This window comes from Leopardus geoffroyi, chromosome D1, assembly GCF_018350155.1.
Source record: "Leopardus geoffroyi isolate Oge1 chromosome D1, O.geoffroyi_Oge1_pat1.0, whole genome shotgun sequence".
Lineage (NCBI taxonomy): Eukaryota > Metazoa > Chordata > Mammalia > Carnivora > Felidae > Leopardus > Leopardus geoffroyi.
This window is the reverse complement of record NC_059329.1, coordinates 85854291-85878868: the sequence shown is the minus strand read 5'-3', so window position 1 is coordinate 85878868 and position 24578 is coordinate 85854291. Positions and strand designations below refer to the sequence as shown.

The 24578-nt window shown below is 37.3% G+C and overlaps 1 protein-coding gene across 3 annotated transcripts in view; it reads right to left on the bottom strand.

Annotated features, from left to right (window-relative positions):
* The window catches only part of DNAJC24 (DnaJ heat shock protein family (Hsp40) member C24), a 55164-nt gene that overhangs the window by 11828 nt on the left and 18758 nt on the right, over positions 1–24578 (bottom strand). For 2 of the 3 annotated variants that reach the window (XM_045484861.1, XM_045484860.1), the window contains exon 3: positions 3922–4060. In XM_045484861.1, coding sequence (XP_045340817.1) covers positions 3922–4060 — 139 coding nt within the window. Of the gene's footprint in view, positions 1–3919; positions 4061–24578 lie in introns of all 3 variants that reach the window. The other variant, XM_045484862.1, reaches the window with a different exon arrangement.

Sequence of the window (24578 nt, the reverse complement as noted above, 5' to 3'; positions counted from 1 at the left end):
GTGTTTAGATATTTTCCATATTCGGCTCAGAATTTATTTCCTAATCTTCCATTCTCAAATATTTATCCTAATAAAAGGGACAAGGTAAATTGTAAAATACAACACCAGAAGTGACCTTTTGTATCTAGCTAGGGGAGAGTAGCTGATTAGCTTTGAGTAAAGACACACTGACTTTACAATGTCTGGCCTAATCTCCTTCTGAGCCAGGCTATTTTGGGTATCCAGGTACTTGGCCAATTGTATAACATGAAGACTCCACCTTACCAAAATAATTTACTAACAGAACACCAAGATACATCTTAATATAAAATAATATACAACCAAGGAAAAATCCCAAACACAATGAACTTTTTTTTTTTAAACATTATTTAATTTGACTGAAACCATTTTGAAGGTTTGTTCCACTTCAGGTCACGAAGAAGTCAACCTACCTCATTAGCCATGTCACTCTGTACAGCCACTGAGACATTAGAGATCTGTGTGACTGTCACATTACAAAGCAACTGAATCACAATTCCTATTATTTTCCCATGATATACTTCTGATGTGTTTTTTAATGTGTTTAATATATCAGAAAACTCCCCATAAGATTTATAAAGGCACCAAAATCTATTCAAAGATATTATTCATATAAACATTTTACAGATCCTGAAAAGATTTTCCAAAGTGCTCATATGGTTGTCTGAAGCCTAATCTTGAATAACTACATGCCTTTCAAGGGAACATGGGAAGCAAGTCTTTGGAAGCATCCTTAGAAACAATAAGGTAAATTGCCAACTGGAACTAATTGATTAAATTCACTAGTTAACACTGCTTTCAAAATGTTAAATATCTGGGAACTGAATATTATTCATCCTTTTTTAGATTTGCTTTTCTTCAGCCTGGCCAACATTGCCCTAGAACTATCAAATAAGAATAGATACGTGGAAATGAGGAAGAAAAAAATGTATGTACTTTACATAGCTAGACTTTTTTTTTTATTAGAACTCATCTGATAATATTTTTTGCGAAGCAAAGAAATACAGACACCAAGGGCCCTGTAAATGATCTTTTACAGAAATAAATGGTTATGGGCAATATTGATGAGGCTCTCCTTACACCAGAGCACCAACTTTGAGCTGTGAAATATGAGAAAGCATTCCACATCAGCCAATAAAATATCTCCTACCTCCTTCCCAAGTATTACAGAGCTCAAATTTATTTTATACTCCAAGTTCATGGAAGGTAGGAAACAAATATATTTAAAGCACACCCTATGAAAAGAAAGTTCTATAATGAACTATCAACACATACAAAAAAGAGTTCTGTGTAACAAAGCTATTTCCATGTCCCCAGGGGGTGACCCAGAAAAAAAGAGTGCTTTGACCTGGTTATAACAAATTCTCTCTCTCTTGGTAACCTATCCTGGTCTTTAACAAATTATCACTCTCAAAGGTTTTCCTTCTATCAAATCTAAATCCTCACTGTTAGAAGTTCAAGTTCACTTCCTTCTTTTGAGGAGCCAATTACTGAAGATGGGTCAAGAAGGAAAAATTAATGCCAGCATTCAAGAGAAATGACAATATGAAACTTGTTTTATTACAAAATTCTTAAAAATAGCTCTCATATGAAAGGCTTAAAAACAGCAAGTTATATTTGGATAAGAGACTTCTACTTATCTAAACAGCAATCCAATGTCAATTTAAAACTGAAATAAAGCATTATCACTATTTGGAGCCACTGGTAATGGAGGAAATACTTAGCACTTAGATTTGACATATTAAAATGTCATAAAAAGTTGTACCTCTACTGTACTCCTAGGATGTGCTTGAAAAAACCTGCAAAGCAAACTGGATATTATATAAATTCCAAGCAGAAGGTGGGCCTATTTATCCATATCATGAATCAGGCCCAACTCTCCCTGTATTTGTTTTGTCTAAATGTTGTGGCTATCAGTGACCTTTGATAGTCCCCTGTGATGCAATAGGCTGCCGTTACCTTCCCTTAAAAAAACCTTAAAATCAAGGATTCAAAGCTCAAAAGAAATCCACATTTCCAAGGACTTCTCAAAGGCAATAAGAAAGGCGTGAAGATGTTGATTATTTGTTCTTACAACATTTTTTAAAACTTTCCTTCATGTAATTCCATTGCTCACTTTTAACCCTGTTTCCTATTTCTCTCTATTTGGGTCTACTAACACCCTATTCCTCACCAAGAGAGATTCATTTTTTATCCCTGATCTCTCCCTGCCTTTTTTCTCTTTAGCCAGCGGGCTCCCACTCAGTTTTACTGACAGGTTCTTAACAGTAAAAGGCCACGGAGTGGGAAAATGCAGAGCAACAGAGACAGCTCATACTCTACACCTCTCAAAATACAGTTGTGTGGATTATCCCTATTTGAAGCAAATACACTTACAAAGGAAAGACTGGTAAAGATGTGCAAAAGCACAGACGTTACTTCTCACACACAACACAATCATGTGTATGTTTCAGTACTTTTCACAGAAATTCTTTCACGTGAACCAAGGTTAAAAACCTATAAATAGAATTCACCCTCAAATGGAACCACCTCTACATTCTTCTGCCAGAGGTAAAACACATTTACAAAAGAAATACAGCATTTGAAAGATGCTTGTATATGCACCAAATAGAAGACCCAATATTCAAGCCATATTAAAAATAAGTCCAAATTCACTGCAAATTATACTCATCAGTTTCTTAATATTTTTAAAAAGTAAGCTCAAAAGGGCCTTAGAACTGAAGCAGAAGGGCCTTAGAGCTGAAGAGTATGATGAAAGTCACTATTAAACACGCCAAGATATAAACTAATAGCTCGTGAAGTCTTTACACACAAAGGTATCAAACACTGCCTGGGAGTAATACTTAATTTTATCAGTACAACTCCCTCTGAAAATAAATATGGATATTCCATATATATCATTGGCTTCATCCTATAATGCTGTGCTTTAGAGAAGCCTAGTTTCTCAAATCAAATCTTCATAACTTTAGTAGTAGAAGCCTTAAAATCATTTTGTTAGGATTGATGATGTGCCAGTGTAGGGCATGGTGGGGGGTGGGGGGCATTCAATAAGCAACTACAGAGACTCAGCTTTTATCAACACATATGAGTCAATGCTGAACCTGGTGCGCTATTGCAGAGTGCAATTGAGTGTTTTCCCCACAGGCTGTAACTGATTATTGACTCCTCCCATTAGCATGCAGGGTGCATATTGAAGGTTCAAATAGAAGACTGAGGGGCTCCTATCCCAAGGCCAGTGCAGAAAGACAGCCTATCACTTCGTGTAACCGCAGTCTATGTGTGACAAACCTGACCTACATTTCTCCTTTTCTTTCTCACAAGAGCTTGTCACTGTTTTAGGAAGCTATTTTCTAAAATGCATAAAAGAAATGACTTACAACTGCTTAGGAAGTGTGCATTCCTAAAATGCCATTTATAGCAATCTTATAAAGAATAGTTTATCCAGGAGACAATCATGAAACTAGCCTAAAACAAACTCAAAGACAGCACAGTGCTTTATGTTATCCCATATAGTACCTTTCTTTAGGCTGTCATTTATACAGTATACATTGTTAAAAGTACTACAGTTAAAACTGTAATCAGTACATAATTAAATATAATAAAAAGAAGTTATTAAACATAGAAAACCTATTAATTAGAAATGTATAATTAAGCACTTTTCATTAGTTAGGGAAGTAGCTTTCGTGGCTTTGTAAGAAGCCACATCCCGTAGTATCTTGTTAATTTCTCAATGGATACACAGTCATCACTACTAAGAGTAGGACATAATTGAAAATCGTGATGGTGGGGTAGGAGTAAAGAAGGCAATAACTCCGCCAAATGCTGGAGATGGCTCCCCAGGAATGGCCGTGGATTATGCCTCAGGGCGTCAGTGTGCTGTGGCCCCTCAGCACAAATACCTACCCTGCCGCTGCAGGTCATACTCTTTTTTTGTCTCTTCATTCCCTAGAATTTTCCATGCCTGATCAATTTCGATGAACTTCTGTATACATTCCTCCACTGTTCCTGCTGGCACATCTGCACTTTGTTTATCTGGATGATACTGCCAATCAAAAATAAGAGGGGGGTGATGAGTAAAGAGGGTGACGTGAGTAGGTAAAAAGAAAAAACAAAAACAAAACAAAACAAACTTGTAAATCTAAGTTTCAGTTAAGAAAGAAGGTAATGGGAAGATGAAAACTAAGATGCCAAGGCAACGAGACAACAGTGTTGGGCACAGGAGACAACTGCCAGGTTAATTAGACCACTGGAGTAGCTATAAATTCACCAGTGACATGATCTGTCACAACATGCAAAGACAGCATTTTCTGGATAATTTGCTGATGGAATCACTGGTCTCATGGACAATTTACCTAGAGAGGATGACTAACACAAACAGAAATAGGTACGTGCAGATAAGCAGGACCTGACGGCACAAACGAGTCTGAAGCTTTCCTTATACAATGTGCTTGGCCATGGAGATCACTGCAAATGAACTACTAGCTTTTTCTTATGAAATCTTATGATTATACAATCATAGTTGAAAATAAATATCTTGCATCTTCCAGCTCAGCCCTAAAGATTTTAAAGTTATAAATCCCCAAACATAAACTTTTATTGAAAAACGGTTATTCTAGGGCAGATTGGTAAGAAACAACTTTAAAGAACTCACCAAAACATTTGAATGTAAATTAATTCATTAGTAAATCTTTCTCACTTGTGTTTTCTAAATCTAAGAAATGTTTAAAAAGGTTTCAATATGCAGTAATTTCTTTAAAGCATTTGGTCAAAAAAGAAAGTTTTATGCCAATTCATCAATTCTCAAATGCGAATATAAATTTGGCTTACTGGATCCTTACATTATCTCCTCTTTTTCCCTACATTCTTCGTGGTTCTCCCTTCTTTTTATCTATCAGTTCTGAAAGAATCAATATGTCATTTGCAGTTCAGTAGCCTTTCAACAAATAAGTGAGGAAAGGTTATCTAGATATAGAGACAGGTCACTTAAATAATGTGGGGATAACAGTAGCAGATACTCAAATATGTAATTTTTTTCATTCTCAAGTAAACAAAGAACCACTTGATAGTTTTCAACCAGAATTTTCCACCAGCAATTACTCTGAATGCTTTATCAAATACATTACAAAACATATTTTAATTTTAAAAGTTACCTTAGTAATTACCTTTGAACTAGTAGACTAGTTTTTCCCCTTTGATACTTATTCTTTTTCTTCAAAATGTTTATAATAAAACAGGCAAGTCACCAGATTTACATTTCATGACATTAATATGGTTAGTTTGACATACTTGTCAATTAATAATGGCACAGTCACTTAAATTCTTTCACTGACTAGAGACAGTGAAACACGAAAAATTTATAGGTACAGTGGCATGTGTTACCCAAGTTGCTAAGGCCAAAGTCACTCAATGAATTGTGGCAAGTAAAATGAAGTAAAGTGACTTCAATCCTCAATCCAGAATTCACAAAGTATTTTAATCATAATGTAGACTAGTGGTTTTGACAGTGAATTTGTTTTCATGCTGAACTTTTTCACGCTGCTGATGATCCTCACTAGCAGAGCAAAAGCTATTGTGATATCTGGTTACACAGAAAAACATCATGCACGCTGAGAGAAAGATTATAGGGCAAACAGAGAATGAGGTTTCCATTTTTCCACTGGCAAACTATTTCTCTTCCTATACCAAATCTAACAGTTATCAACATTTAAATGTTTAAGTTCATTAATATAATGACTAAAGAAAGGAAAACTAAAGCTTTACTGTTTTATCTTTTTATGGACATGATTTACCAAATAATGTTCATAAAAGTCATTCCCATACTGAGGTTTAGGCAGTCCCTACAGTTAGGCTATTTAAGTAATATCCAAAACCCAAAACAACGTTTGTTACAATTAAAGTTCTCTAGCTGACCTATTCCTCTACCACTGTGTGAAGATTTGTGCAAGAAGCCTACCAAGAAAGCCCTACAAAATCAAGAATTAGTTCCTGGCTACCCAAAACTAAAAGCTACCACTAAATTTTATTGAGTCCTATATCAGGTCTATGATAGTCAAAGCATAATTCAATTTCTTAATAACTCAGTATTTTTCCTCACTGCTATTTTAAATTAGCAGTCACCATCTGAGGCTTTTAGGTCTAATCTTTGTGGTATGAGAATGCAGTAAATTTTATTCCATGATACAGAGTACAATTTAAAAATGGTAATTATTAGCAAGAAGATAAGTATGTCATTTAAGGTGCTAAATATATATATATATATTCAGTATATATATTCAATTGATATGTATGATATACTCAATATATATATGTGTGTGTGTATATATATATATATATATATATATATATATATGTTCAATTGATTTTCAGCAAAGGTGCCAAGGCAGTTCAATAAATTAAACTCAAACAACTGGATGCCATGTGGAAAAAATTAACTTCAATCTCTATCTCATTCCATACAGAAGAATTAAAGCAAGATGAATGATATCACAGACATAAATGTAAAACACAGAACCATAAAGCCTCTAGAAGGAAATACATAAGAATATTTTTACCCCTTGGGGTAGGGAAAGAGTACTTTGACAGAAAACAAAAAGAAAAAACAATAATGATGCAAAATGGATAAACTGAACTTCATCAAATTTTAAAACTTCCTGCTCAGCAAAGACACCATTAAGAAAGTAGACAAAGCCGAACTAAAATTTAAGTTAGAAAAATATAAAAAAAAAAAAAGATGGTGGGGGGAGTGCACCTGGGTGGCTCAGTTGGTCAAGCATTCAACTTTGGCTCAGGTCATGATCTCACAGTTCATGAGTTTGAGCCCTACGTCAGGCGCTCTGCTGTCAGCACAGAGCCCGCTTCGGATCCTCTGTCTCCCTCTGCCCCTCCCCTGTGCACACTCTCTCTCTCAAAAATAAAAAAAAAAGAAAAGAAATAAAAAAGAAAATAGACAAGGGGTGCCTTGGTAGCTCAGTTGGCTGAGCATCCAGCTCTTAATTTCAGCTCAGGTCATGATCAGGGTCGTGGGATTGAGTCCTACCCTGGGCTCCATGCTGACCATGGAGCCTGCTTAACATTCTCTCTCTCTCTCTCTCTCTCTCTCTCTCTCTCTCTCTGCCCCCTCTCCTTGACTTGCTCTCTCTCTCTATATAAAACAACAACAACAACAACAACAACAACAACAACAAATAGGGGCACCTGGGTGACCATTCAGCTCGGGTCATGACCTCATAGTTTGTGAGCTCAAGCCCTGCTTCGGGTGAGCTCAAGCCCTGCTTTAGGCTCCATGCTGACAGTGCAGAGCCTGCATGGGATTTTCTCCCTCTCTCTCTGCCCCTCATGGGATTCTCTCTTTTTCTCTCCCTCTCTCTCTGCCCCTCATGGGATTCTCTCTCTTTCCCTCTTTCTCTGCCCCTCACTCACTCACACCCTCTCTCTCTCAAAAATAAATAAATAAATAATAATTTTTAAAAGTAAATAAATAAAACAGACATGCACAGACTGGTTTAAAAAAATGCTCACTAAATATATATCTAACAGAAGACTTGCATCTAGAATATACAACAACAACAAAATCCTACAAATGATAAAAAGACATACTATTTAAAAATCAGGGAGAAAAAGCTTAGACACTTTTCAAAAGAAGATAAACAGACTAAAGTGTACATGAACTTGTGCTCAAATTTTTTCATTAGTTATCAGGAAAATATACATTAAAATTATGAGATACTACTAAACACCTAATAGAATGGCTAAAATAAAGAAGACTGATAACACTAAGTGTTGGTGAGGTTATGGAATAATTAGCACTTTCACATGTTGCTGGCAGAGAACTATTTGACAATTTCTCATAAAGACACACATATGCCTATTCTGTGGTCAAGCAGTTCCACTTCTGGATATTTACTTAAGAGAAATGAAACATAAGAACATATGTCCACAGGGGCGCCTGGGTGGCACAGTCGGTTGGGCGTCTGACTTCAGCCAGGTCACGATCTCGCGGTCTGTGAGTTCGAGCCCCGCGTCAGGCTCTGGGCTGATGGCTCAGAGCCTGGAGCCTGTTTCCGATTCTGTGTCTCCCTCTCTCTCTGCCCCTCCCCCGTTCATATTCTGTCTCTCTCTGTCCCAAAAATAAATAAACGTTGAAAAGAACATATGCCCACAAAAAGACTTATAAAAGAATATACTCACAGCCTTATGCATATTAGCCAAAAACTGGAACCATGAAGTCTATCAACAGTAGAATCAATAATTGGTACTATTTCGATACATAAGGGAGTATTATTCAAAAAGAAAAAAAAAACTATGATATACTCAATAACATAGATGAAAATCTAAAACATTACGTTGGGCAAGAACAAAAGGGTGCATACTATATGATTACATTGACATGAAATCCAAATTTAGGCAAAACTAAATCTGTAGTGATAGAAATTAAAAGTTGGTTTCCAGGTGGGAAGTTGGGGCTAGAAATTAACTGCACAGGGGCACAGGAAATTTTCTGGAGGAAGAGACACATTCTATATCTTGCTTGGGATGGTATCAAATATCACCGACTGAACACTTAAGAGCTGTGCATTTTTCACTGTATGTTGACATTCTCTGAATAGAAAAACATCTTTAGGGGCGCCTGGATGGCTCAGTCTGGCTCAGGTTACTATCTCATGGATCGTGGGTTTGAACCCCACATCAGGCTTTGCACTGACAGCCTGGAGCCTGCTTCAGATTCTGTGTCTCCCTCTCTCTCTGCCCCTCTCCCACTCATGCTTGCTCTCTCTCTCTCTCTCTCAAACATTAAAAAAATTTTTTTTAAACTTCTTTAAAGAAAAAAAGAAAAACCTCTCTAGACATGTCTAAAATTATTAAAGAAATTCAGAAAATCTTTCCAAGCCATAAAGAAAAAAAATGAGAAATTTCTTTCAATATTAATACAAAGTAAAATAAAAACAGAGAAAATTAATGCAAAGACCAATACAAATTGTTGAAAAGTTTAAATTACAGACTACTTTATGAAAATATATAGTTTTACTACTTTTAAGTACTATATGCCAACCTCTAAAAACTTTAAAACATTTTAAAAAGTTAAGTATTGCTGAGCAGAGGACTAAAGTAACATTCATAATTAAAATATCATAAATATGTCACAATATTAAAAATGCTGAGAATGAAAGTCTCTCTGTGATTATTATTTTTTTATTTTTTTAATGTTTATTTATTTTGAGAGACAGAGGGAGCACAAGCTGGGGAGGGGAAGAGAAAGGGAGACACAGAATCAGAAGCAGGCTCTAGGCTCTGAGCACAGAGCCCGACATGGGGCTCGAACTCACAAACTGTGAGATCATCACCTGAGTCAAAGTTGGATGCTTAACTGACTGAGCCACCCAGGCGCCACTCTGTGATGCTTTATTATAACAGTACACAGGTAACTGTCTCCAAAGTTTTATTAGCAAACTGCTATTTTACTATTCTCACATGACTTAACAATTCACAACTTTATGATCTATTTAACCGCCTCACATTTCGGGGAAAATTTATCAGTTACACAGACCTATGTTCTCGAGCAGGGGAAGGGCAGAGAGAGAGAGGGGAGACGCAGAGTCTGAAGCAGGCTCTAGGCTCTGAGCTGTCAGCACAGAGCCCAAAAAGGGGCTCGAAATCATGAACCATGAGATCACGACCTGAGCTGAAGTTGGACACTTAACCAACTGAGCCACCTATGTGCCCCAGAGCTATGTTCTTTAAATCTCCACGTCACTGGGGCGCCTGGGTGGCTCAGTCAGTTGAGCGTCCGACTTCAGCTCAGGTCACGATCTCGCGGTCCGTGAGTTCGAGCCCCGCGTCGGGCTCTGGGCTGATGGCTCCGAGCCTGGAGCCTGCTTCCCATTCTGTGTCTCCCTCCCTCTCTGTCCCTCCCCCATTCATATTCTGTCTCTCTCTGTCTCAAAAATAAATAAACGTTAAAAAAAAATCTCCACGTCACTAACTGATGATGAGAAAAGTGAACACAAACAAACAATTGCAAAACTGTCTTGATATGAAAATATAAGCTCACTTGGGTGACTATATGATATCCAGAAAATCATGTAATATATTATCAGGATTAATATGTGTTATCTATATCCTAATTATCTAGCTGATAACTAATGCTTTAATTATGGACTCTTAATCCTAACTAGCTGAGATGCTATGGCAATGGGTTATCCAATATGGAACATTTTATTTTGATTTTACATTTTCTCCATATAATAATTTCAAGTGCTTTCTAAATTACTAATTCTAGAATGACTGTCACAATGCAACATAAGAACATAATGCAACTCAAAATGTGGTCCTCAGATTTGTAGCATCAGCATTATCTCAGAGCTCGTTAGAAGATGGCCCCAGCCCAAACTTAGGGTGGGGGGTGGGGGGGTTCAGAATCTGTGTTTCAACAAACTCTGTAGGCAATTATTATGCATGCTGAAAAGCACACTGTTAGCCTCCACTGCTTAAAACATGGAATTAAGTGCAAGTCAGAAAATTAGTGCTTCATAAACATTTCTCCTTGACAGATGCATCCTTCCAGGTATGTATCCATTAAAAAAAGAAAGAAAAAAATGCTCAACGAATGACATTCCTCAATTGTTAACCTATAACACCATGATGAAAATTACATCAAGTGTTCTAAGTCATACATTTTTTGATATTTGATACCTTTTGTTCACTAATCGTAAATGTCAGCCTCTTTATTTCACTGTTTGCACAAATGCCAGCATCAATGATGAAAAAGCTGATGAAATCTGAACAATATGCCAGTGGTATTTTAACCTGTTGATTTTTTTTTTAGAGGAGGATACAATTTATATGAGGCTTCAGATACTGAACACTGCAATAATGTCCACTGACAGGTTTAACACAGAAACAAGTGTTTTGTACTAAAAGGGACAAAAGTTGAAGTATATATAAGTTATGAGAAGGGCATAGTACAGTACATTGTGATAATTCTAGCAACTTCTAAAAGGTTTTAGTGAAAACTTATATATTCATTAACTCCAAATGACCTTTTCTACTGGCTAAGCAACATGTAAAGTTGAAATGAAAAGGTGTTTCTTTAACAGGAAAATTTACAGAGGGAGGAAGGCAACCATAAGAGACCCTTAAGAACTGAGAACAAACTAGGGGTAGATGGGGGTTGAGGGAGAGGGGAAAGTGGGTGATGGGCAGGGAGGAAGGCACTTGTTCAGATGAGCACTGGGTGTTGTATGGAAACCAATTTGATAATAAATTATATTTTAAAAAAATAAAATAAAAAAAAATAAAGTATGTTCATAAGACAGTTTTATGGTAAACTGCCCACTCTACAATAAGGTGGTATCTCAGATCACTTAAACAGAGGTCCATCTCCTTTACTGACTTTCTTATATTCCTTCTTAAAAGGACATGTTGCTTTATTTTACTAATAGCTTGCTACTTAAATCTAAACTTGAATAAAAAGGGAATCATACATTAATCCTTTACTACACATTTGTGATTATGCTGTTCTGATGTATAAAATATTGACTATAAACAGGAAGTAATAATTAACTATGAAAAGGACTCTGAGAAAATTTAATTAAACAAAAATTCTCAAATTATCATACTGATATTATTTGATCTATGTGGACCCTGACAACAGGGTACTTTGGTTTTTGTCTATGTAATAGATGAGTTTATTACCATTAATAGAATGTTAGCTATTTCTAGCTTCAAATTTTCTTAAATTCCAGAACCAAATTTCAAAATACCTTCTAAAAGCTATCTTACCAGCACTATGATCAAAATCCAATTTATCATCCGGACTCTAAAATTTTCTACCTCCTGTTAATTCCTTGTTCTGTTAAAATCACCACTATGCTCAATAAAAGCTGAATGAATGAATGAATGAGAGAATGATAAAATACATTTCCTAATAATCCAGGCTACAGTTATCAGGATAACCTTCCTTTCCCTCATCACATTAACCACCAAATTCTGTAGATTCTGCCTACACAATGCCCCTTCTATTCCCAGTGCCAAACCTAGTTCAAACAAAAAGTAGTTCTTACCTATTCTCTAGCATTCACCTTCTTCTAATCGCTCTCCAGTCCATGCAACTGATTCCAAGTTCACATGCCATGACTTAAAACCCTGACCATGTCATTCCCCAGCTCTAAAATTTTAATAGGCAACCTACTATATAATGAATTAGAATCATATTCTTTATTCTTATAGGTAAAATCTTCCAATAAAAGAACCCCAACCTAGCATTACAGCGCTATCTATTGTAAGTATTATAGACACAGCACTTAGGACAAACTAGTCATTCTAGACTAGTCCTTCGGATATCATCCCTTAAACAATCATACTTTCTGTTCTCATGCTTTATGTATGCTGTTGTCTCCACTGAAGCATCCTGTACCAGTCCATATGCATCTCTTCCATGAAGCTGTGTTTAACATCCCTATCCAGAGGGAATCGTGTGTGTGTGTGTGTGTGTGTGTGTGTGTGTGTGTGTGTGTCCTTTTGAACTCCTACAGTATTGCTAACTTTCAAGGAATTTATAGTTACTTGTGGACTGGACTTGGCCCTCTTCCAAAACATTCAATGTAAAGCCTGTATCTTAACTATATCTGTATCTCTGAAGATTAGCACATTGCCCCTCTGCACAAACATCCTCCATAAATACTTGCTTATTTAAGTTGTGCACGTAATACTTTCCCCAAGAGTACAAAATCTGAAACTTCCTGATTTTAGTCAGCACTGGATTGGAGGGGAAAGGAGATTTTAGGTTTAAACTGAGGTTTTCCACTTTTGTATCTTTGCTCTCACATTCTTTCCTAGTAAACAAGTATTTACTATGTCCTTCTGTTCAGGTGATGCAACAAACAGGTATGATTTGGGGATATGCTTCAGCCCAATGGTCATCTTCAAGTATTTTCCAAACTGAAGAATGATATATAGAGCACACAGATACTTACTAAGAGGAATGAATTCAAGAGCATACTTGAAAAAAGAATAGATGTGTAACTGTGGTATGTGTGAATATGGAAAAGGTCGAATCTTCAAAATAAAGTCCTTAATATCTTTTTCTCTATCCTTTCCCAGTTTTCCCAAAAGAAAACTATTCATGTTTCCCCCACCAATTCTGTATTACCAAAAAGAGAGTTAAGTGTCATAACACCAGGAGATCTTATCAGTGTCTCTGCAAAAAAGAGATTTGGATGGCATAGTGATTTGTGCTTTTTTGCCAGTGATTCTGGCAAAAATTGTGGGGACAGAATCACACTCAAGTACGGTCTTGCCGAACCCCAATAGGTCCAATGTTGAATTTCGATGACATCACAGTGGACACATTCCAAACAAACTACGATGCAGAAAACCACTGAGGAACTTCAAAACAGAGCACATATACAAACACTGAATAAAAGCTTATTGTGTGTCATTTTTATTTACAGTCGTCATGCCTTCGTGAGTCCAGTCCTGACTACCTTTTAAGGCACTCATCACCTCTAAAGATAGTAAAAACTTATTTTTTTAGACAATGGCTGTGAAAGAAAACTGAAAAGGTCAAGTTAAGGGAAGGCAACTATGTAAGAAGGCATTAGTAAATCTGATCACAGGGGTGCCTGGGTGGTTCAGTCAGTTAGGCATCAGATTTCAGCTCAGGTCATGATCTTGAGGTTCGTGTGTTCAAGCCCCGCATCAGGCTCTGTGCTGACAGCTCAATGCTTGGAACCTGCTTCAGATTCTGTGTCTCCCTTTCTCTCTGCCCCTCCCCTGCACATGCTTGCTCTCTCTCTCTCTCAAAAATACAAAAATAAATAAACATTAAAAAAAAAATCTGATCACAATAATGCCTGACAGCAAAAATACCATTTTCCAATGTTTTTACTAATCAAGAACTTCTTTTGATTTACCAAAGTATTAAATATAGGCTCTATTAAAAAAGTTCATGAAAATTAGGAAATTCTTAATCTTTCATAATTTTATAAAAGCTAAGGCTGTCTCATGGGGCATCTGGATGGCTCAGTAGGTTAAGCGTCCAACTCTTGGTTTTGGTTCAGGTCACGATCTCATGGTTGGATTTGTCAGCAGGAAGCCTGCCTGGGATTCTCTGTCTCCCTCTTTGTCTGCCCCTCTACTGCTCACGCTCTCTCCCTCTTTTTTGAAATAAATAAATGGACTTTAAAAAACCCACCAAGCACATTTTCACCCAAAGTATTTATCATATCTCCAATTTTCCCTCCTTCTAAAACAAGACAAAGGAAAAAAAAAAAAAACAACAAAATAGCAGTTCAGTCACTAAAAGTTAATTCCGAATAATTGTACCTCTTTGCTCTTCTTTAAACACTATGAAAATCACAGGAGACCCACCCCAACACTTCCTAAACCTCCCCCAACCACTGCCTTTCTCTCTCTCTTTTTTAAACTTTTATTTATAAACTAATTTCTATCTCCAATGTGGGGCTCGAACTCACAGCCCCATGATCAAGAGTTGCATGTTCCACCAAGTGAGCCAGTCAGGCACCCCCATCTACTTCTCTCACGTAGCAGATTCTCATGCACTTCTCCCTTCCAATCTCCCCACAAAACTCCTCTACTGTATGCCCCAGATCCCAAGAGATCTGTGCTATCATACTCCCCAGCTGAGTTGAGTCCTGATCAGCTGCTGCAGAGGCCAGGGCTCATTTCTGAGAACTCCCTTACCTTCCATATCTGAGAGAGACAAGAGGCCTGAATTTCTGCCTGCCAGCCCCATTCTGCTGTGGTGGTAACACTGCTACCACCTGCCAGAAAGCAAGAATCAAGTGTAGAAGGAGAGATGCCAAAGGCCAGAGCACTCCCCACCACTGGCCCCTAAGGTTTATAGAAGGATACGAGGCAGGCAACCGGGTCTCTCTAAACTAACTGGTAAAAAACTAGGGCTGAGGGAGAGCAGTTTCCCTGGGCCATTTTACAACAAAACAAACTTCCACAACAGCCCTCTCTCTATACAAGGATTTATTTGGAAAGGAAAGAGATGGAGAAGCAAGGGTATAGAAGAAGGGTATAGAATCACCTTGTCTTATATTCTTCAGGTGCAGGAAGGTCTTCCTACTATACTTCTCCTTGGTCCTGCTTGCTATAATTGGCAATAGTTATTATCCTCCCAAATGTATAATGGGGGAGGGGAGAATGTCCTTGAATCACCAATCAGAAAAGACAGCACAATTATTCGTATTAAAACCTAGTCTGCGGTGTCTGGCCAGCTCAGTCGAAGACCATGCAATTCTGGATTTCAGGGTTGTGAGTTCGAGCACCATGTGGGGTGTAGAGATTACTTAAATAAAACTTAAACTGTTGTTTTATTTTTATTTATTTTTTAATGTTTATTTGCTTTTGAGAAAAAGAGAGAGACAGAGTGTGAGCGGGGGAGGGGCAGAGAGAGAGGGAGACACAGAAGCCGAAGCAGGCTCCAGGCTCTGAGCTGTCAGCACAGAGCCTGATGTGGGGCTTGAACCCATGAACCATGAGATTATAACCTGAGCTTCAGTTGGACACTTAACCAACTGAGCCACTCAGGCACACCCTTAAATAAATAAATAAAACTTAAAAACAAAACAAAACAAAACAAAACTATTACTACTTTGGAAAACCAGAAATTTCTAAGTGGATATTTAAAAAAAAAAAAAAAAAAAAAGGACAAGGAATTCCTAAACAAATTTTCCCCAATTCATTGCTATCTCTATCTCCCCTCCCCAAGAGTACATCCTTCTACACCTGTTTCTTCTTTTTTTTTTTTTTTTTGATTTTTTTTTTAACGTTTTATTTTATTTTTGACACAGAGAGAGACAGAGCATGAACGGGGAAGGGGCAGAGAGAGAGGGAGACACAGAATTGGAAGCAGGCTCCAGGCTCTGAGCCATCAGCCCAGAGCCCGACACGGGGCTTGAACTCACGGACCGCGAGATCGTGACCTGAGTTGAAGTCGGTCGCTTAACTGACTGAGCCACCCAGGCGCCCCACCTGTTTCTTCTTTTAAGTTTACTAATTTTTTAGTAATTCTACATCCAATGTGGGGCTCAAGCTAAGAACCCCGGGATCAAGAGTTGCATGTCCTTCCAAGTGAGCCAGCCAGGTGCCCCTCTACACCTGTTTTACACTGAATTACCAACATTTGTTGATAGCTTATAATGGGCAGACCTCTAAAACAAAACTCCATTTTATATTAGAAAAAGTTGAAAGGCAAAATATCAAGTAATGTTATTTATGTGAATACTAAGTTAAAGCACTGTTTTAGGGTCAGACAACAAGGCATTGTGTGACTAGATCATAATGATCCCACAGAGTAGGGCCCGTATCATTACAATTCTTTTCAGTGAAATTATTAAGAAAGTTAATACTGCCATTCTCCTTTCCAAAATTATTCAGATATAAAGTTGTACTTTTTATTTTCTCCCAATCCATCAAACCTTACAAGTCTCTCTTTTTTTTTTTTTTTACCATTTAACAGCTTTATTGAAAAATAATTCACATACCATTAAGATTCACCCTTTTAAAAGTGTGCAATTCAGTGGTTTTGAATATTCACAGAGTTGTACAACCATCACCACTATGTAATTTCAGAACATTTTCATCACTACAAATAAACCCTGCATCCATCAGGAGTCCTTCACTGTTCCCCTTTCCCTCCAAGCCCCTGGCAACCATTAATCTACTTTGTGTTTATGTGCATTTGCCTATTCTGGACAGGAATGATACATATGCACACATAGACACATACACATATATACATATATTAATTAATTAAAAAGCACATTGTGGTTTTTAAGTATCTATAAAAATTACCTTAATTCCCCTGTGAATGTTGGTGAATAGCTAATATATGGACAAAAACAGCACACTCTCCTAGAGCTCTAAATTTGGCCCCATAACATAAAAACTGATCTTACTAAGGACCTCACTGGACTAGTCCTATGAATTCATTTAGAATCCTATGTGTAATACAGTCCCATGGTCCCCAGAGAGAGCCTAAGAGTAAGGCTGCAGTGTGACTACCTGGTGGTCACATTGAGAACAGTGTAAAGCAGCAGATATCTCTTTGGTCCTCCAGAATTGCTAATGATTGCCTCTATTCTCTAAAAGAGGTATTTTAACGCCATTCATATTTTTAAAGAGAACTTTTGGTCTTCTGAACACAGGTATCTTTAAAATGTCTTCTAAATGTCACTATAATATTGACTGCCTTTGAAACCCACTAAGAGACTCATTCTGAGATCACTGTCGAGCTCTAAGAAAAGAGTTAAAAGATACGAAAAGGAACAAGAAGGAGGAGGAGGGCAGTAGGAAGATAGAAGAAGGCAGAGGAAGGGGAGACTAGAAGAGAAGGGGAAGGAGAACAGAAGAGGAGCAAGAAGAATAAGAAGAGGAAAAGAAAGGCTAAGTCAAAAAGTGAGGCAAGAGACTAAAAAAAACTGGAGGAAAGCAAGGTCATGCAGTACTTAGAGTAAGTATTGATGCTTTTCAAGTTAAAGAATTAAGAGCAGGTTGTAGGAATGGGATTTGCAAAATGAAATAGGTAAAGTATGTGGTTGAATAATACAATCATGGTAATTCATGCAAAACCTTTTCAGAGCCAAGACTTTCCTCTCCACTACACTTTGAACTAGGATGTTCACTACCTCTAAAATATAATCTCGCACCAATTCCTTTTGCTAGTCACGTGTCTATTTTTATTTTCGACTATATACAAGTGTGATACAACCCCTGTTTCTTTGCACATAAGACACATAAAACATTCAAATTTTGTGCAATGGGTTACATTATGTTCAATTTAAATACAAAGCTAGCCACCACCACCCTCAAAATCCTATCAGACAAGTTGTCGATGACATACTCAACATGAGCTAGCTACACAGAGAACTACAAGATAAACACTCTGCCTCCAATATCTCCCAATGATAATTAGCGACAATGGTTGACTTCACTTGCCCTCTGGGTTCAGGAAAGACATGGTTTTTGTAAAATTAAGAACTTAAGAAACTGCCAAACTAAAGTCATCCCTGCTAAATAAGTGTGGTGATGTACAGCTACAGAGCCTACAGAGCTCCTCTCTTGTAGCAACTCTGAGTTCTGCTCTGCGGCCATCAAGGCCATCAGGTACTAATTAGGCAGTGTGTTCTGTCAACGCTTTCATGCTCTTCTTTTATTAACTGATCGTTCTGCCACATTAATGATACTAGTACATTGGCTTCGAATTCCCTTAAGCATTCTACCCCTGAGACAGAAAAGAAAGTAAAGAAGACATAAGAAAGAGAATGTCACAGATTTATTTTACATAGCTCACATTTGAATCAACACTGAAATGGCCTCCGGTACAAGTTATGTTTCTTTGCAGAAATGCTCCCATGGACCTAAAGTGTACAGATTTTCCTTAAATAAAATATAAATTTTATTGACTTAACTTTATAAGCTACAGGAAACTACAATGGGAATGAAACGTACACTAAAAGCATAGACATTTTCATATGTAAGTGTACTAAATTTAATGGTGTGATAAGATGCAAAAGCCCGGAAAGGTGGTGGCAATTCTCAATTCTAACTACCTAATGATGAGGGAAATTCACCTAAAATGAAACACAATAAACAAGACAAATGACTTTAGTACTGACAGAAACTAATGAGTTAAAAAAGGAAGAAAAAGCAAGCATTTAAATAATTGTAGTTAAACTCAATGAACTTAACATACTATTTTTGAGATAGAGGCCTAACTAAGCTTCTTAAGATGCTGAGAAAACACATATCCTCTGAGATAATTTTTGGTTTTCCTTATTGCAAATCACTGTTATTATGAAGCAGCCATTAAACAGTTGGTGAGGAAGTGTTAAGATGGTGCAGTAGTAATTCGGTAATGAATCTGAATACAGTTTAGGTAAGCAAGAGAGAGATACACATTGACTGACATGGCTGTATTTTGTTCATTTTTGTAGGATCCCCCTATGAACTGAAAACAAGATCATGTTACAAAAAGTTAGGTATAAAAGTACTACAATTGTGTCCTTTACACTTTGACACTACATTAAGATTATGAACACTAAAAAAGAAAAAAAAAAAATTACAAAGGTAAAGTCAAGTACAACACACTACTGCCACCTAATGCTTAGTAAAATATTGCCTAAAGAAGCAGTCAACAGCTCATTCATTGTTTCATGCAACAGTTAACGGCTGAAACATGGTTTTTAAAATATGTTTTAACATTTTTTAAGGTTTTCTGATTCATACAGAGAAACTATAATCCATGTGCAAGACCCAAAAATGTGTTTATCCATTCCCAAAATGCTTATTAACCACATTACTACAAGCCAGATATTGTGCTAGACAATGAGGATCCAATGATGAATAAAATGGGATCTCTGCCCTTGAGACACTCAAAGTCCAGTGGGGGACAGTAGACATGTAGACAATTCATTATAATACAATGGAAAGGATAAGGTGCTCAGAAAAGATGACAGCATGAAAAAGGTGTGAACTTAGAATAAATTAGGGAAGGTTTCTTAATAAAAGTGACATTTAACTGGGTTTTGTAGGATGAATAGGAGTTTACCTGTGGAAGAATTATGTAAGATTGGGAAGGAAAGGCAGAGAGAAACAGCAAATACAAGACAGGAAAGTACTAAGATAGATATTAGAGTTATGAATAGCAGAACAGTTAAGTCATACCAGGAAAGAGTAAAAGAATGGTTTGATAGGAAAAAGTAGTAAGAGATGAAGTAGAAAAGCAAAATTGGGTTCAGATCATAAAGGAACTTTTTAGTACACTGAGAAACATGGACTTTCCCCTACTTAAAACTCCACATGGGAGAACCTGGGTGGCTCTGTCAGTTAAGTGTCCGACTCTTGATTTCGGCTGAAGTCATGATCTCATGGTCATGAGATCAAGCCCCACTTTGGGCTCTGTGCTGAGCGTGGAGCCTGCTTAGGATTCTCTTTCTTTCTCTCTCTCTCTCTCTCTCTCTCTCTCTCCCTCTGCCCCTCTCCTGTGTGCATACATGCTCTCTCTCTCAAAAAATAATCTTAAAAAAAATTCCACATTACTTGCATGATAGACATAATTATATTTCTGTTTCAAAGACAAAAACACTGAACCTAATGACAGGATGGAATGGGTTGGGAGGACAGGTAGGAGCACTGACAGCAAAGAAACTGCATTACTGAGAAAAGAAGGCAGGACTTGAGGGGAAGGGTGGGAAGCAAGAGAATTTACAAGTAACTTATGAAGCAGATAAAGCTACAGGGATATACAAAGAGCAGTCCTTCTCGAATTTTGAGTTAGGAATTCCTCCAAGAATGTGATAAAAAGCTAAGGTAAGGGAGATACACAACTTTACATACAACTGAGGGATAAACAGACCTCCAAAAGCACCAGTCCTCAGATTAAGAGTCCCTAATTTAGGGGGCACCTGGCTGGCTCAGTCAGAAGAGCATGTGGCCCTTGATCTCCAGGTTGTGAGTTTGAGCGTCCAAATGGGTGCAGAGATTACTTAACTAATCAACTAAACTTCAGGGAAAAAAAAGGAGTCCCTGATTTGGTAATAAGTGAAGAAAGTCAAAGATAAAACTCTATAGGACAGTAACATTTACATCAGACAGAAGAAAAGAAAACACAGCAGTGAGCAACAAGATAATCAGGAAACAGGCTCCATAGACACCCAGGGAGGAAGGAGTTTCAAGGCAGATGGAAGGCCCGTGATAATAGCAAATGACATAGTATCCACTGAATGTGGCAAGTAGAGAACACCAGCTTTTTAAGTAGGAAGAAATGCCAGTGGTGAATGAGAGTGGGTTGAGAAGGAAATGGATGGTAGTCAAGGAATATTTGGCAAGGAAGAAGAACGGAATGATAACCAGAGTAAATCAAGGCCAAGGGAGAATATCTTCGAAAGACATTTTACTGGATAAGTGGGGAAAGCTAATAGAAAGGGAGAATTCAAAATGGTAAGGAAGAGAAAACTGGAGCAGCACTCATCATAAAACATGAAAAAGCAAGTTCTTATTTTAGCTTTGTTTATGTGATCTTAGAAAAGTTACTCAACTGTACAAAATTTCCTCACCTGAAAAATGGAAAGAATGCTTGCCACACTATAAGCTACTCATGAAAGTGAAGACCTTTGTCCATCACGTTACCATTAACTGTATTTGCAGCACCTGGCACATACAAGACAATACCTAGTTACTGAATAAATCATCTGTCCACATATCTCACACTTTTTTGTAAATGTGAGTGAACATATTAAAAAAATTTTTTTAAATGAGGGTGGTGGAAGAGGAGGACCATACTTGGCAAGCCCTGAAATATAAATATATATAAATGCAGCCAATCCTCATTAATTGCAGAATCCATATCTGTAAATTTACCTACTTGCTAGAATTATTGTATAACCCCCAAGTCAACACTTGCCAAGCTTTTGCAGTAATTCATGGACATACAGAGTAACTTGAATCTCTCAACATGCATGTTACCAGCTGAAGTCCAACAATGACTCCAAGTTTCAGCTCTCATACTATATGTAAATAAGTGTCCCTTTTTACAATCTTCTTATGCCACCTTTTTGCATTTTTCTGGTTTTTGTTGTTAATTTTACTGTTTAAAATGGCCCCCAAGACAGTTAAAATGTTAAAATGGCCCCCATTAGACAGTTAATGTGCCGTCTAGTGCTCCAAAGCCCGTGATGTGTCTTACAGAGAAAATTCATGTTTTAGATAAGCTTCTTCCTTTGGGCAGGAGTTACAGTGCTTTCAGCCCTGAGTTTAATGTTAATAAATCAACAATATTTATCAAAGTGTCTTTAAACAGAAACACACACAAAAGAAGATTATGTACTGATCACTTGATGAAAAATGTGACCAGAGGCTCGTAGGAACCTAACCCTATATTTCCCCTAAATGCAATGGTTCAGAGTTTGCTGATTCTGTGTTTGTGGCAACTTTATAGAACATAACTATAGGAAATAAGAATTGACTGCACAATTATATATATTATATACATTATATGTATATGCATAATATATATATGTGTGTGTGTGTGTATATATATATATATATATATATATATATATATACAACTAATTTATACTCCACCCTGTCCCCCTTTAGAGAGCTTTTTCTGTCCTGTCTCTCCTGTCACACCCAGGAAGATGGCATTCATGGAACAGTTAGGGATTTCTAGATAGTCACCAGAGTTTGAAGGAGTTCTAGATGCAACAGGTCACTAGAAGAGTAGACTCTAAAATCTGCTTAATGTATCTGAGAAGATCATGGCTGAAACAACACATGATTAAATAATCCACGTGTTTTGGCCTTTTTCATTATGCACCAATAAACTGCTCCAGTTGAGTACTTCACCACTTGAAGCTCATTTTAACATTGACTTTCTAAAAGTCCAATACTAAGAGTATAGAATAACTTGTTATATTATTTTTAAATATTTTTAAAATTATAAGTAAGATAGTATGCAACAGTCACTGTATTATGCAGCCATGTCGAAACTGAAAGGCACGTTAAAATGGGTAATAGGCTTTTAAAACGCCTTTTTTAAGTCTTATAATTCAATGACTATTTCTCCTTCCCAAGAAAAGTATTCTTTAACTTTGTAAACTTAAAACTATAAACTTATATTCCCTATTTTATTTTTTCAGATCTATCCTTTAACTATCTAATTCATTTATTCTTCCTGGTCTCAACATTCTCTTCTGCACCACTATTTAAGGTTCTCAAAAATGTTTATCTTCACTGGGGCGCCTGGGTGGCGCAGTCGGTTAAGCGTCCGACTTCAGCCAGGTCACGATCTCGCGGTCCGTGAGTTCGAGCCCCGTGTCAGGCTCTGGGCTGATGGCTCAGAGCCTGGAGCCTGTTTCCGATTCTGTGTCTCCCTCTCTCTCTGCCCCTCCCCCGTACATGCTCTGTCTCTCTCTGTCCCAAAAATAAATAAAAAACGTTGAAAAAAAAAAATGTTTATCTTCAGAAGACTATTGAAAACCTAAAGCAAAAAAGGTTCCACACTCTTGTCTGAATTATTAAAAATGAAATGTAACAGCTGGATAGCCTTGGAGGACACGTGTAGACAAAATGTTGGCTCAAAGACTGCCACGGGTGAAATCACTTCATATGCTGTCGCTCTATTCTGTCATCAGTTCACATGGGTCAAGGACTATCTAATATCATCAATGAACCTGTAAGGAATAATAGAAAAGGAAGGACAATACTGCAACCCCCATAGAGAGGCCCAAATAACAGGAGCCAAATGCCTTCCTAACCCATCTATTCTATTTCAGCAAAATTCAAGTGCAATTCAACCAATGCATGCAGTGACAGTTTATTATATAAGGTATAAGAAGTTGGTGCTACCAAGAAGAACAAAAACATAACTGAGACAGGATACCTGCCTTCAAAGACTTTACGTCTAGCTGAGAGGCAACCACAGGTGTAAGCAATTACAGTAAAAACAGGATGTGGTCAGTGGGATACCAGAATTACAATATACCAATGAAACACACGGGGCAGACTTTTTTGAGCAGCTATTAAGGGAAAACTCCAGGAAGGAGATCTTGAATTGTACCCTCAGTGTAAATGGACTTCCTCCCACTGAATGGGAAGGAATGGGAAGAATGGGAAGAGGACTTTTTATTTCTAGCAGTGGTGGGGCTAAGTTATTCAAACCAACTTACAATTGAAAACAACTAAAAAACCTTGATAAAATATTGTTTTAAAAAACTCTTAAAAGCATCAAAGAACTGATGGGACAGTAGAGAATTCCAGCCCAAAACTGAAGGCAAACACATAATCAAGGACAAAGGTTGAAAGTGCCCTTGCTTCAAGAATATTTTGCCTATTCTGGGAAGTATCCAGAAATGAACTTTCATTTTGACAACCCATTTGGGTTCAGATGGTTACACACATCAGAGAGGGGCTGACTGTAGGAAGAAAGAACAAGTTACTGGAATAGAAGACATGATAGCTGGAACTGAATCTAATACCTACCTGTGTAAAGGAGACCCAGTCTGTTACACTAGAATGAGGGTCTGAGTTGGGTGTGGGCAGGATATGGTCCCAAACTTACTGGCCCCTCTCCTTCTTTCTTACAATACAGCAACCCGGTGGGGTTTGGGTGGGGGGTGGGGGGAATTTCTCTTCCACAAACTACAAGCAGAATTTGCTGTGCAACCTTGCTTTCCCATTCCTGTAATCCATAGGTAATAGCACTAATTTCCCAACATAGCACTAATTTTGCTAACTGAACATTTACAGAGGAGAAGCAGTTTTCAGAGGTGTGGTCCAAAAACAATGTGAAAATTTAGTCACAACTACTCTTGAAAAATCTTTAAATTTTCCATTATGTACAGTATTTTCAGTTTCATAAATGTAACTCTACATAGCAATTTGTGTGTGTGTGTATATGTATATATATATATAACATATACAGTAATGAATGCTTGAAAGCACACATCAAAAATACAATTCTACCATTTTTAACTTTTTTTACATTGAACAACAATAATTAAGTTTGTGTATCATTATGCTATATTTTAATA